This window comes from Trichoderma citrinoviride (assembly GCF_003025115.1).
Source record: "Trichoderma citrinoviride strain TUCIM 6016 unplaced genomic scaffold BBK36scaffold_17, whole genome shotgun sequence".
Taxonomy (NCBI): Eukaryota; Fungi; Ascomycota; class Sordariomycetes; order Hypocreales; family Hypocreaceae; genus Trichoderma; species Trichoderma citrinoviride.
The window spans coordinates 562,165-574,227 of record NW_020194725.1 but is presented as its reverse complement, the minus strand read 5'-3'; the positions used below and the strand labels follow the sequence as shown (position 1 = coordinate 574,227).

General features: G+C 54.9%; 6 protein-coding genes across 6 annotated transcripts; 2 read left to right on the top strand and 4 right to left on the bottom strand.

Moving 5' to 3' along the window:
- Positions 1-656: 656 nt before the first annotated feature.
- Positions 657-2,576, top strand: BBK36DRAFT_1163153 (SGT1-domain-containing protein; the record flags this gene model as incomplete). Its single annotated transcript, XM_024894505.1, has 2 exons — positions 657-885; positions 952-2,576. 2 exons carry the CDS (start codon positions 657-659, stop codon positions 2,574-2,576), a joined length of 1,854 nt encoding a protein of 617 aa, XP_024745792.1.
- Positions 2,577-2,785: 209 nt separating this feature from the next.
- On the bottom strand, positions 2,786-4,100 carry BBK36DRAFT_1098601 (hypothetical protein; the record flags this gene model as incomplete). Its single annotated transcript, XM_024889122.1, has 4 exons — positions 2,786-2,881; positions 2,964-3,104; positions 3,318-3,956; positions 4,029-4,100. Coding segments are annotated over 4 exons (948 nt in total), but the record flags the coding sequence as incomplete, so codon positions are not given.
- A 483-nt stretch (positions 4,101-4,583) lies between these two features.
- BBK36DRAFT_61123 (pyruvate decarboxylase) lies at positions 4,584-6,501 on the bottom strand (the record flags this gene model as incomplete). The annotated part of the gene is made up of 4 exons (XM_024898353.1): positions 4,584-4,884; positions 4,950-5,476; positions 5,543-6,249; positions 6,315-6,501. 4 exons carry the CDS (start codon positions 6,499-6,501, stop codon positions 4,584-4,586), a joined length of 1,722 nt encoding a protein of 573 aa, XP_024745790.1.
- A 1,281-nt stretch (positions 6,502-7,782) lies between these two features.
- Positions 7,783-8,494, bottom strand: BBK36DRAFT_1129182 (hypothetical protein; the record flags this gene model as incomplete). The annotated part of the gene is made up of 2 exons (XM_024891710.1): positions 7,783-8,236; positions 8,352-8,494. The coding sequence occupies 2 exons, from the start codon at positions 8,492-8,494 to the stop codon at positions 7,783-7,785; spliced, it is 597 nt and encodes a 198-aa protein (XP_024745789.1).
- A 519-nt stretch (positions 8,495-9,013) lies between these two features.
- BBK36DRAFT_1172657 (uroporphyrinogen synthase) lies at positions 9,014-10,177 on the top strand (the record flags this gene model as incomplete). The annotated part of the gene is made up of 3 exons (XM_024895759.1): positions 9,014-9,317; positions 9,459-9,624; positions 9,682-10,177. The coding sequence occupies 3 exons, from the start codon at positions 9,014-9,016 to the stop codon at positions 10,175-10,177; spliced, it is 966 nt and encodes a 321-aa protein (XP_024745788.1).
- Positions 10,178-10,783: 606 nt separating this feature from the next.
- On the bottom strand, positions 10,784-11,786 carry BBK36DRAFT_1185472 (TLD-domain-containing protein; the record flags this gene model as incomplete). The annotated part of the gene is made up of 3 exons (XM_024896444.1): positions 10,784-11,269; positions 11,373-11,655; positions 11,749-11,786. The coding sequence occupies 3 exons, from the start codon at positions 11,784-11,786 to the stop codon at positions 10,784-10,786; spliced, it is 807 nt and encodes a 268-aa protein (XP_024745787.1).
- Positions 11,787-12,063: the final 277 nt, after the last annotated feature.

The window sequence follows — 12,063 nt, the reverse complement described above, 5'->3', positions numbered from 1 at the left end:
TTGGAGTCGTAACGGCAGAGCTGCAAGGATGCGGCTACTGAGGACGGAAGGGTTCTTGGAGTTGAGCACGCTGAAGCATCAGGAGTCCAGACTCATCGTCCATATGCATCCTGCAGGTGCCGAGAAGCGACTCGCTGGAGTCTCGTCGAATCTGCGTATGAAGCTGCTCGTGCGGCGCGTTGATTAACCGCGTTGAGCGCGTCGTGGGGTAAATAATTTAGTAGTACTAGTAGTAGTGGCGGCTGCAGTGGCGGCTACAGTGGCAGATACTAGTACTAGTAGCAGTGCATGACTAAGGTAAGGCTGCGTTTTATCATGCTGGAGCTGATGCCTGCAAACATGCGTTGCAGTTGTGATGAAGGTAAAGACTGATGCACTGCGCTTAATTAAGAATAGATGGAAAGGTCTAATTGAGTTCTGGTATTATTATCTCTATATGGCTACCTTACAAGTACAAAGTAGCAAGCGTTGAAGAAACTTCTTCAGTGGGTGGTGTACATAAGAGCTTGCCAGCGTGGGGCCTCTATCAAAGCGCCTCACTTACAGAAACTCAATCTCAGACGTACAACTTACATCAGTCAAGGCTGCATATCAAATCGCTCTTTGCCATGCCAATGACTACCCCCAATAACACCTTACTTCTCCCACGGTAAAGCATGTCTCAAGACGCCAACTTCGGCGAGGCGGAAGCTGCCGGAGAGCCGCTCTCTGAAAACACCGTCGAGTACATGCTCTTCGTGATAGACAGTCAGCAGTCAGACCCTCGCCGAGCACGCGCTCGCCTCGACGCCATTCGGAAAGCCGCGGTTGAGCTCGCCCAGTCACTCACAAAGGACTACATCTGGCAGCGTGAAGCGTTTGAGATTTCACTGAAGAGCGAGCATGGTGAGTATCTGCATAAGAGCCCCCTTCATACCATGCCATGACATATCCTGACAGTTCGGCTTCCAGGACTGCTTTTCCTACAAGGCACAACCGACTATGGAGATGCCATCGAGGATGAATGGCTCATCGTCTACTTGCTGTGTGAATTATCCAAGGCCCACTCGGATCTCTGGGTGCGAGTCTCCGACTCTGACGGCGAGTTCCTCCTGGTAGAAGCGGCCAACGTCCTCCCCAGCTGGCTGAGTCCGGAAATCGATCGCTATCGTGTATGGATTCACCTTGGAAAGATCTTCCTCATACCCTTCAACCCCAACAGCCAAACCGAGCCAGAACATTTGTCGGTCCTACAAGCCGTCACGTTTCTGCGGTCCAAACCAGACGCCCTCATTCACCTCCCCGCCCTCGATGCCGAAGCCTTTGACAGATTGAGGAAGTATCCTGAGCAAATCGCCAACTCCATACACCACTCTCTTGTCACGATACCCAGGACGGTTGCCTACATCCTTCATGCTCTTCCCAAGATCATTGCCCCTGCCGTGGAGCATTTCTATCTGAGAGACGCAAACTCGCTAAAACCCATTCTGTCGTCAACGGCGCCTCTGCGATTCCCTCCCGAGGATCTCGTCACGGTCAGCGTACGATTCAGCAAAACGCTCTATGCGCAACTCAAGTCCCAGAGATTCGATGCGCCGCCACGGTGGCAGCCCCTGCTTCGCAAACACCAAGAGCTAGACCTCCTCTCAAAGGAAGATCAGAAAAAGCTGGAAAGGCTAGAAATGGGGATGAAGCTGACCTGCGGATTCGAGATGCTAGCCGCCAATGCGGAGAAAAGCAAGAGCAGAGTCGCCCGCGAGATGGCTATACTATTGGACGACCTCGAAGAGGATGGAAGCTCGGCCTTGCCATCCGACGAAGAAATCAAACAGTGGGAGAACGTTGATCGGGACGACGACGACTCGTGGCTTGATATCAACTACGAAGACTTTGAGCGTGAGCTGGAAGGGAAGCAAGCCGCTTCTTCTTCAAAGGCGCCATCTGGCTTCGGCGAGGCTCAGACGCAAGAGAATCTCAGAAAGATTGTCTCCCGCTTCGAGGCTTTTCTCAACGACGATAGCGCTGGGTTGGAAGGCGCTGAGCTCGACCGGATGGACATTGATGACGATGACGAGGATGATGACGATGACGATGAAGATCAAGACGACGAGGTCAACTTTGACGAAGAAGCGTTCTCCAACATGATGAAGGAAATGATGGGCATCACGAAGACGGGCAACGCAGAAGGAGAAAAGGCTCGCAAAGTCGATACTGCCGAAGAAAGCATGGACAGTGAGGCGGAAGAAGATCGAGACATCCAAGAGCTCGCCTCTCGCATGGAAGCCGAGCTCAAAGAGTACGGAACACTCCAGCTCGATCCACCAATAACGGATCGCGCTATAAGATCGAAGGAGAGCTTAGAGAAGGGAAAGGGTAAGCAGCCGGCAGTGCAGAAGGAGAGCGGTCAGCAGGCAAATACCGCAGAAGACGACGATGACGATGAAGAGATTGACATCGATTTCAACCTGGCCAAGAATTTGCTAGAGAGCTTCAAGAGCCAGGGGGGCATGGCTGGCCCGGCAGGGAATCTCATGGGCTTGATGGGGTTCCAGCTGCCCCGTGATGAAGATGACGAGGATGAGGCCTCCAAAGATTGACGACTGTCTCGTAATAACATGGCCAATGTAGCAATAGTATAACACATGAGAATGATGCCAAGTCTCACTTGCTTGTCCATACAGCGCATGCAATGTTCTTCTCCTTTGGAAGGGATATTATCTTATAATCGATCATAAACCCGTCAGATTTCCATGCAAACTGATCAAGCCTCTGAACTGGCCTTTGCAGCTTTCCCGCCCCCACCGCTCTTCTGCTCGCCCGCCGCGCCATACAGCATATTGATGTTATACCGCTTCAGCTCCTCCCACTCCCTGCCATCGACCACAGAGATGCCGCAGAACAACTAGCCATCGCATCACCTTGTTAGCTCACACCACCATCAAATCATTCGAGTCAAGCAGGCAGAGGGAAAACACTGGACGAACCTGGAATATTTCAACGAGAATGACCTTGTCCGGGCTCTTGAGGTTGACCTTGTGCTCCGGCTTGATCATGCCGGCAATCATCTTGATGACGGCCTGCGACTCCAGGACGGTGTGGTTTCTCATTGTGTGTCGTATGGCGTACTGCACAGTGTCAACGTCAGCTGTCCATGAGGAAGCTCTTCTCGGTCGGCTTTGACTCACAGTAAAAGGGGTTTGCTGAGATTCCGTCTCTGGTACCTCCGCCTCAGCTGCATCTTTGACCTCCTCCGTCTTCTCCTCCGTCTTCTCCTCCTCCGTCTTCTCCTCCTCCGTCTTCTCCTCATTCGCCTTCTCCGCCCCATTTAAACCCTCTACCTGCTTCTCCCCTTCTTTTCCTTCTTCCCCATCCTCTTTCTCATCACCCCCATCCTCCTCCACCTCCTCATTCAACCTAAACACCGACGCAAGGACCTTCCTCGCCACCCTCCTCACCCCCTTCTCCGACGCCTTCTCCGTATCCACCACGGGCGTCAACCGATTAATGTACTTGCACTTCCTCTCCATCGGGCTCCCGCACCCCTGCGCGTCCAGGCACATCTCGCGCACCAGCCGGCACGGATCCACGGGCCTCATCGTCTTCATGAAGAAGACGCACTCAATCGTCACCGACACGGGCGAGAAGACGCCTCTCGCCTTGGGCCTGGGGCGCGGCGCCTTCATCCGCTCGAGCTCCTTCTCGATGGACGCCTCAATGTCCTCTTCGGCTGCTTCGCCGCCGTCGGCCGGATGGGGGGGCTCTGCCTCGTCGTCGTCGGCGGGCGGCTTGATGCCGTAGAGCTTCTCGCCGTACTCGTGGCACATGGCCGTAAACTCCCGGACGGCCTTGTTCTTCATGCCCCTCGCGTACGTCACCCAGATGCCCTCGTCGCCCACCTCAAGGGCCTTGCCCATCTCCACCCACGAGGCCTGCTTTGCCTTTTGAGCCGGCGTCTTCCATCTTCCACCTGTGCCCTCCTGCTCATTCCCATCCGTTTCCCATCGTCAGCAATTGGGCTTCTACAGAGGAAAGGGCTTCCTCGCTCGTACCTTTCTCTTTTTCAAGGCCGAGCCTTCTGAGCCTCCAGGGCCCTGTTTTCTCTTGGAGGCGGAGTCTGCCATTGCAATTGACTCCCCTGTATCGGAATTAGCTGGATAGAATGATGTTCTGGGAGCTCCGTGGATGTGAATGCGATTGAGCTTGCAGTGCAAACGAGCAGCTTGAATATTTGAGCTCGGGCGATTAGATACGGTGAGCGGGTACCCAGTACTTCTATTGTGGTTATTATTTGCAGGTGAGCAAGGTACTCGAAACTACTCAAGCTTCACCAGCCACGTGATCCCTCTCATCTTCAAGGGACCCTTTACATATCATAGCTTCAGTCTCACTCACACAATGTGCAACGTTTCAAAGGAATAATCTTGATGTCACAAAAACTAAGGTAACTCATACTGTCCGGTTGAACCATGAATCATTAACTCATTTTCCCTCGCCCTCCAAACCTGTTGGATGGACCATCGGTACCTGCCCTTGATCTGCCTCCTCGATCTATTAGTCTATTAAGGTGACGGCGGACCCTCATGTCCCGTCAGTTCCCAAGTCGGTTACTCCAGCTTTGCATTGTTCTTGGCGCTGGCCTCCGCAGTCATAATCAGTGCCCGCGGAGCGTCTTCCTTGGGCATGTACAGCTCGACGAACTGGAGGCATTCTGCCGCGTTGAACGAGGAGTCTGTGAGGAGCTGCTCTAATGACTCCTTGGTCTTGACGACAAACTTCTTGCAAGTCTTGGATCCGCCAAAGACGTCCACCAGGGCCTTGAAATCCCATTGCGAAATGTCGTTGTAGGCGGCGTCCATTCCGTGGATGAAGCGTTCAATGGTGAAGCCGTCGTTGCAGATGACAAAGCTGGCAAAACCATGTCAGTGAGGATCTCACTAGAAGCGCCGTGGGTAACTATTGTATGGACTCACATGATGGGTTTCAGCCCGAGACGAATCATTGTGCTCAGTTCTTGGGCCGTAAGCTGGAACGAACCGTCGCCCACAAAGAGAATGGTTCTGCGGCCGCTGTTGTCATCGGCCGCCGCAAGGGCAGCTCCTTGGCAGGCACCGACAGACCAGCCAATGCTTCCCCAGAGGACCTGGCTGAGTGCGGTGACGCCAGATGGGAACTTGGTGTCCCAGATGCCAAAGTTGGCCGTTCCGGTCTCTGTGACGACAATGTCATTCTTCTTCAGGAACTCGCCAACGCGAGGCCAGAACCAGGCCTGCGTAATGACGGGCGAGTCATCTAGGTTCTTGGTGACCTCGTTCTCGACAATCGGTGATGGCTGGACGCTGAGCTCGGATGGGTTGATCTTCTTGATGACTTGTCGCAGCACACCCCTCATCGCCACGCCGGGATATGTCGAGTACTTGACAACGCAGTGGTCGCTGTGGAGGTCAATGGTGTTCAGCTGAGAGGTGCGGTAAGAGAAACCCGCAGTGTTGAAATCGCTCTAAGTGGAAGGTTAGAAAACGGCGCAGAACAGTCGGAATAAAATGCTCGAAGCAGGTGTACACACCTTGAGGGCACCAATGGTGAGGATAAGGTCTGAAGACTCGACAATGTCCTTGACTTGAGGCGGGTGGGAACCGGCACCTGCATATACACCACCATATGTCGGATGCTCTTCGTTAATAGCACCCTTGCCCATGGGGGTGACGAAGACTGGGAGGTTGGTCTTTTCGATGAGGCCGTGGACCTCATCAAGGACACGATGGCGGATCGCACAAGCATCAACAAGAATGACGGGGTGCTTTGCAGCTCGCAGGTACTTGAGGACGACATCGACGACATAGGCTTCCTTCTCGGGCTCGTTTTCGGGCTCTGACAGGTCGATTGGCTGCTTGAGCCTTGCGCCCTCAACCTTGGCCTGGACCATATCGGTGGGGAGCATGATGTAGACGGGACGAGACCTGATGAAGCACACTCGGAGAGCGTGGTCGATCTGGGTAGCGATTTCGGCGGGGTTGGTGAGCTTTGCAACTTCAGCTGAGATTTCGGCGTTCATGTTGGCGAAGACGTTGAAATCGCCGTTTCCGAGGGTGTGATGGAGGAGCATGCCGTTCCGCTGGGAGATGGTGGAGGGACAGCCGACAATGTGGACAACGGGGATGTGCTCTGAAAAGGCACCGGCAATGCCGTTGATGGCCGAAAGCTCGCCCACTCCAAAGGTGGTGATGAGGGCTCCCATCTGCTTGACGCGGGCATATCCATCAGCAGCGTAGGCTATAAGACAATGAAAGTCAGTATATGGCTGCTATATGCTGCATCGTTCGTTGCATCAAGCTTACCGGCATTCAGCTCGTTGACGCTGCCAACCCACTTGAGGCCACAATCGGGCAGGTAGTCGAGGGCGACGAGATTGTAGTCTCCTGGAAGGCCGTGGACGGAGCGGACGCCGATTTCATGGAGACGCCGGAAGAGATACTCGGCCACGTCCATGGGCTGCTCGAGACTCTGCACCCTTATATTCGCCATGCTTGCAGTTGCTGTTGATTTGATTTGATGTGATTCTTGAGATGCTTGTGGTTTATGAAGAGAGCAAATACGAGAATTCGATGAGGTTTATTTATACCGGTGACGACACTCTGAGGCGCGAGGAGATGTGGATCAATGATGATGCAAATGATGTATAAGTTGGTGATGAAGCTCGCGGTGATGGGAGAGCTTGCAGGATTCGGGACTTGTGGATGGGATATTCTGCAGGAGAAAGAGGTCAAGAGACGGGAACAAGACACTCAAGAGGGAGTGAATGAGGATATATAGTAGAACTAGATGATGTTTTGATTCGAATCGACAAGTTCCATCCCAACCATCAACAGCTCGAACAGACTCAATCAACTGTCACTGCCCCCCCAAAAGCGGCACCGGAGACGGCAAGAGCCCCGCCGGCGCAGCTGCTCGTGCCATCGGCAAGCATGAGCTCACTTTTGGACGCGCCTCTGTCATGATAGTGATGTAATGGGGCCATTTCTGTGCCGCTAATGCGCCTGTTTCTACAGCGCTCGATTAGTGGACAGATGCCGCATCCTAGCGAGCCGACCTGATAATAGCCTCCACTATCTACTACTAGTAGTACACTGGATCATGATGGCAGAGAAATCACCTCCACCAATAACCGCGGCAATTCGCTCGTCGGACAATTAAATGACAAGCTTTACTCCGTCCTCTGCTTCGTATCTACTAGCAACACACTTGCCAGGTCAGGTCGCCCAAAGGCCCATCCGAATCTCGATTTCCATCGGAGCTGCTTCGGCAGGCATCCGGTCAATTACCTGCCCTGGCGCCCCGGTTTATCCAGACGGGCTCCAGCCGCATCACGGTATCGAACGGCCTCGGACATGGACCCCAAGTCGCACATTGATGAGCCCAGTCAGCGTGATTGCGAGTTGTGATAGTATTCCAATTGATAAGTTGATAGGTTGAGAGGTGTTCCAGCAGTGAGTGAGTGAAGAATTTTCCTTCCTCGTCTCCCGTCGCGCCACCATGCGCATACAGGTCATGATACCTCCTCGTACCATGGCTCGCCCTGGCCTGGGTCTTTCTATTGCCCCTGAATCCAACGCTTCACGACATCCCGACATTCCCAAACGCCGTCCTTCGAATGAGATGAGAATACATCGAGCTCGCTTCCAATCGTACATGGCCGCATCTAGCTCCTCTTTCGGTTTCCAAAGAATGATCCCTCCTCTTTTCTTGTTCATTTCTCGTTAATCGTACACATCTCTTCACCAACAACACAGAGTCATCGTCTTCCAATCAGTCGCATCGACCGTCCTTCCATCCCGTCCTCCACCGCTCGTCCACCTTGGAACAGTCGAACTCGGGCTTCCCCAGCTTCCTGTTGACGTCGTTGTGCGCGCGGCACAGCCACTGCGCGAACTCGTCCCGGCTCGACACCTGCGGCCTCTGCCGCGCCATGTAGCCCTGGAAGTCCTCGGCGCACACCCAGCACGGGTACAGCTTGGAGAAGAGCCCGACGAAGCTCAGCAGGTCCGACTGCTGCGTCCGCGACGGCTGCTCCGGGTACGTCGCCGCGATGGAGTGCAGCAGCGTCCAGGTGCTGCGGCCGAGGGTCTCGACGTCGGGCGGGCAGTCGGGCGGAGGGCCGGAGGTCGTCGTGGATACGGCGCTGCTGCCGGCAGGGGCGTCTTTCTTGGTCGTCTGCTTGGCTTGGGCGGCCCATGAGGCGAATGAGGTGCAGCTGCGGCATCTTTGAAGATGGAATGCTGTTAGTAGACTGATTCGACGTTCAATTGCCCGACAAACAAAGAATAGAGGCACGAGATGTAGGCTCAGGCGCAGACAAAAGGGCATGCCCAACTTACGGCTTGCCATCTTTTCCCAGCACGACTCCCTTGGGGATTCTCTTGGGCTGCTGCTCAGCGGCAACCGAGTCGGAAGCAGCTGCGAGGCCCGGCCCCGACGCAGCCGCCGTGGCGTCCCGGAATGAAGAAGCTTCTTCGGCCATTTCGTCCCTTCACTTCCCCGTTTTGATAACTAGCAGCTCTCCTTTTCTGCACACTCTGGCTCTCGCACACAAACTTCAAATTGTAAAAGAGCGTAATGGTGATAAGTAGTATATGTGAAAGAAAGGATAGGTGTATGACTTCAATACAGTGACATGCAATTTGTCAGCCCCCGGGGCCCGGGTTTTCAAGGCTTTGCCGCAGTCAGGATATTTTTCCTTATCGATAAAGCTTCGTTTAGCGTTCCAATTGTGACCCCTCTAAGCCCCTCCAAGCCTAGTATTAAGTCCAATCCGTGAATGCCAAGCCCCTCCGTCATCCCGCGGCATCTCATCCGAACTGTTGACATGAAGCTATCTTATCATCGAACATCAGACACGAATTCCACTCAGTCTTGGACATATCCCGTCAATTTATCTAGAAGCCAGCATCCAAACAAACCCATCAACACCGCCTCAAGAGCATTGACTTACTCAACATACTCAAATGCCCTCCTCCGCAACCTCATAGAGCTTCCCACAATGGCATCCCTCCCCTCATCAACGCAGCCCGTCCCGGTCCTCCTCCTCAAGACAAGATCCAGCCCATCCGACGCATACGAAGACCTCTTGTCCTCACCTGCCAACACCCCGTCCTTTGCACCAACATTCGTCCCAGTCCTGCAGCACAAATTTGAAGAAAAGGGCATAAATCGACTCCGCGACCTGCTCCGCCGGAAACGCATCGGAACCACCCCGGACTGCGACTTTGGCGGCCTGATCTTTACTTCCCAGAGAGCAGTCGAGGCATTCTCCCATGTAGTCCGCGAAGACGAGGCCTCAAAGGGTAAGATTGCTCCTAGAAGATTGCTTTATTCACCCTCGCCCTCATCCTTCGATATAGACATACATACATACAAAGCACTTCCTCCTCACTGAGACCCAATCGCATACAAAGATGTAAGCTGACCGATTTTGAAAACAAAAGACCCCTCGTGGCCTCACCTCCAACACATTCCCATCTACAGCGTCGGCCCAGCCACGACCCGCGCCCTCGCCGCCGTCCCGCAGGATCCCCCCCTCCAGATCTTCGGCAGCCACACCGGCAACGGCGACGCCCTCGCGCAATTCATCCTCGACCACTACGCCCAGTGGTACTCCGACAATTCCAACGGCAGTAATAGTAGCGAAAAGCAGCAGGATGACAACAGCAACAACAGCAGCAACAACAACAACCAGAGGCTTCTGCCCCCCCTCCTATTCCTCGTCGGCGAGCAGCGCAGGGACATCATCCCCCGCACCCTAACGGACCCTTCCCTCCCACCGGACCGGCGCATCCCCGTCACCGAGGAGGTCGTCTACGGAACGGGCGAGATGCCCTCTTTCCCGGCAGACTTTGCCTCCGTCCTCGACGAGACAACGCGGCGCTCCGCGAGCTCCGAGCGATGGATCGTCGTCTTCTCGCCCACGGGGTGCGACAGCATGCTCCGCGGCCTGGACCTGCTGGATCCCTCGACGGGCAAGTTCGCGGGGGAGCGGCGGCGGCAGGACGGGACGTTTGTTGCTACGATCGGGCCTACGACGCGGAATCATCTCGTCAACACGTTTGGCTTCGAGCCGGATGTTTGTGCGGAGACGCCGACGCCCGAGGGGGTGCTCGAGGGAATCTTGGCTTTCCAGAAGAAGAGGCCCGAGAAGACGACATGATGTATGACAACTGCGTGTCAAAGCTCAAAAAAAGCAAGAGGAGGAGGGTTCTAAAGCAGGCGAACCAGTGCTGGACATTGGTGTGGTTGACATGATTCGTAAGAAAGAAAGACGTATACACAACACTTGGAGACGGCGATATAGATCATACAGAGGTGCGGCGCTATTTCATATTTGCTTATGAGGGTATCATGGTTCGAACTGCCTCGCTATCTGTCTAGGCATCTTTTTTGTTCCAAGTGTTCGATGCTTCAAATTCTTTGAGATGAGATTGTCTTTTCTTTCCCCCCCTCTTCTTTCCACTTTGGTCCTCTTCCAATATGGTTTCTTCTGCACCACCAACTCCTTTCTCTTGTCTGAGTCTGTCTGACATGGTGTGCCGGCGGTCATATGTAGGCTAGTAGAATCAGACATATGACTTGAAACATGCTGAGCAGACATTTCGTAGATGTAGTTCCATTAATTCGTTTCAAAATAAAGTCGAACAGAACTTCCCGATAGGTTTCATACAACGTTGTGACATACATAATGCCTGGGCCAAACCAGGGCAAACGCAAGATCGGAAAGGGGTCGGGGTGCCATGGCATTCGGGTCCTCTCAGCGCTCTCATTTCGCGCCAATCACCCACAGCTCGACGCCAATGACGCTGAACTTGGGCCCCGCGTCGCTCAGCGGCTCGTTGCCAAACGTCTCGCAGGTCGAGCTGTGCCCGACGTCGAGCGAGTCGTCCAGCCACAGGCCGTAGTGGCCGCCGCCGGACCCCACGCTCAGGAAGCCCGTCTCGCAGTTGATGTAGAAGTCGTTGAGGCCGCTGTAGGGGAACGCCTTGAAGCGGATCCCGGGCGTCGTGTCCACCGACCGAGGCGTCGAGGTGCCGGACTGTGTTGTTGTTGTTGTTGTTGTTGTTGTTGTTGTTGTTGGTGGTGGTGGTGGCGGAGGAGCGAGCGTCGTGCTGCGCGTCAGGTGCGTCGTGTCGGCCGAGGGCGGCGGCGGGAGAGACGTCAGCGTCGAGGCCCGCCACAGGAAGCACTCGCCGTTGCCAAAGTAGGACGGGGCCGGGTGAGGGTATTCGGAGAGGTAGGCGCCAAACGTCTAGGTTCGTCAGCGATTCTGTTCGATTACTCTCCCTTCTTGTCATTCCTCTTCTCCTCATCTTCTCCTCCGGGCCGCCGAGAGAACAGCATTCAAAACTTACCCCTCCCTCCTGGTCCTTAACCACCAGCACAAACCCGACCCTCATGCCCTCGTACTGCCGACACTGCTGGTACAGCGTCGCGAGGCTCGTCCCGTTCTGCGCGAGGCTGTACACCAGCCGCCAGTCCTCCGAGATGCGCAGCCGCTCCGGCACCATGGTGCGGATCTCCTCGGCCACCGCCGGCGTCAGCAGCCGCGACTCGGGCGGCGTGCTGTCCTTGTAGCCGTGCAGCACGACCGGGTCCAGCGGCGGCGGGCGGAACGGGCTCAGCGTGCGCGGCTGCCTGGGCGTGAAGACGTCGTGGACGCCGTCGTTGCTGCTGTTGCTGAGCGCGGGGCCGCCGGCGTGGGCGTGGAAGTCGCCCGAGTCGCGCGACTCCTCGGTCGAGAAGCGCCGGATCAGGCCCGTCCACATTGTTGTCGGTCCTCTGTTTTTTTGGTCGAACGTGTTGGGTCCTTTTTGTCCTGAGCAAGCCTCCTGTAGCTTTGATGCTTTTACAAAGAGGGGGGGGGAGAACTCTTGTCCCGTGCTTGTAGCTAGCTAGCTACCTTGGCAAATTATCGCAAGTGCAGGTTATAGCTGGAGGGAAAGATGATTGTTCAAGTTGTGGTATGGTATGGGTGACGAGGAGTTCGCAGGTTCGCATGTAACCTGCTCTTATCGACCCGGAGTTACGACGTATCCAAAGAAA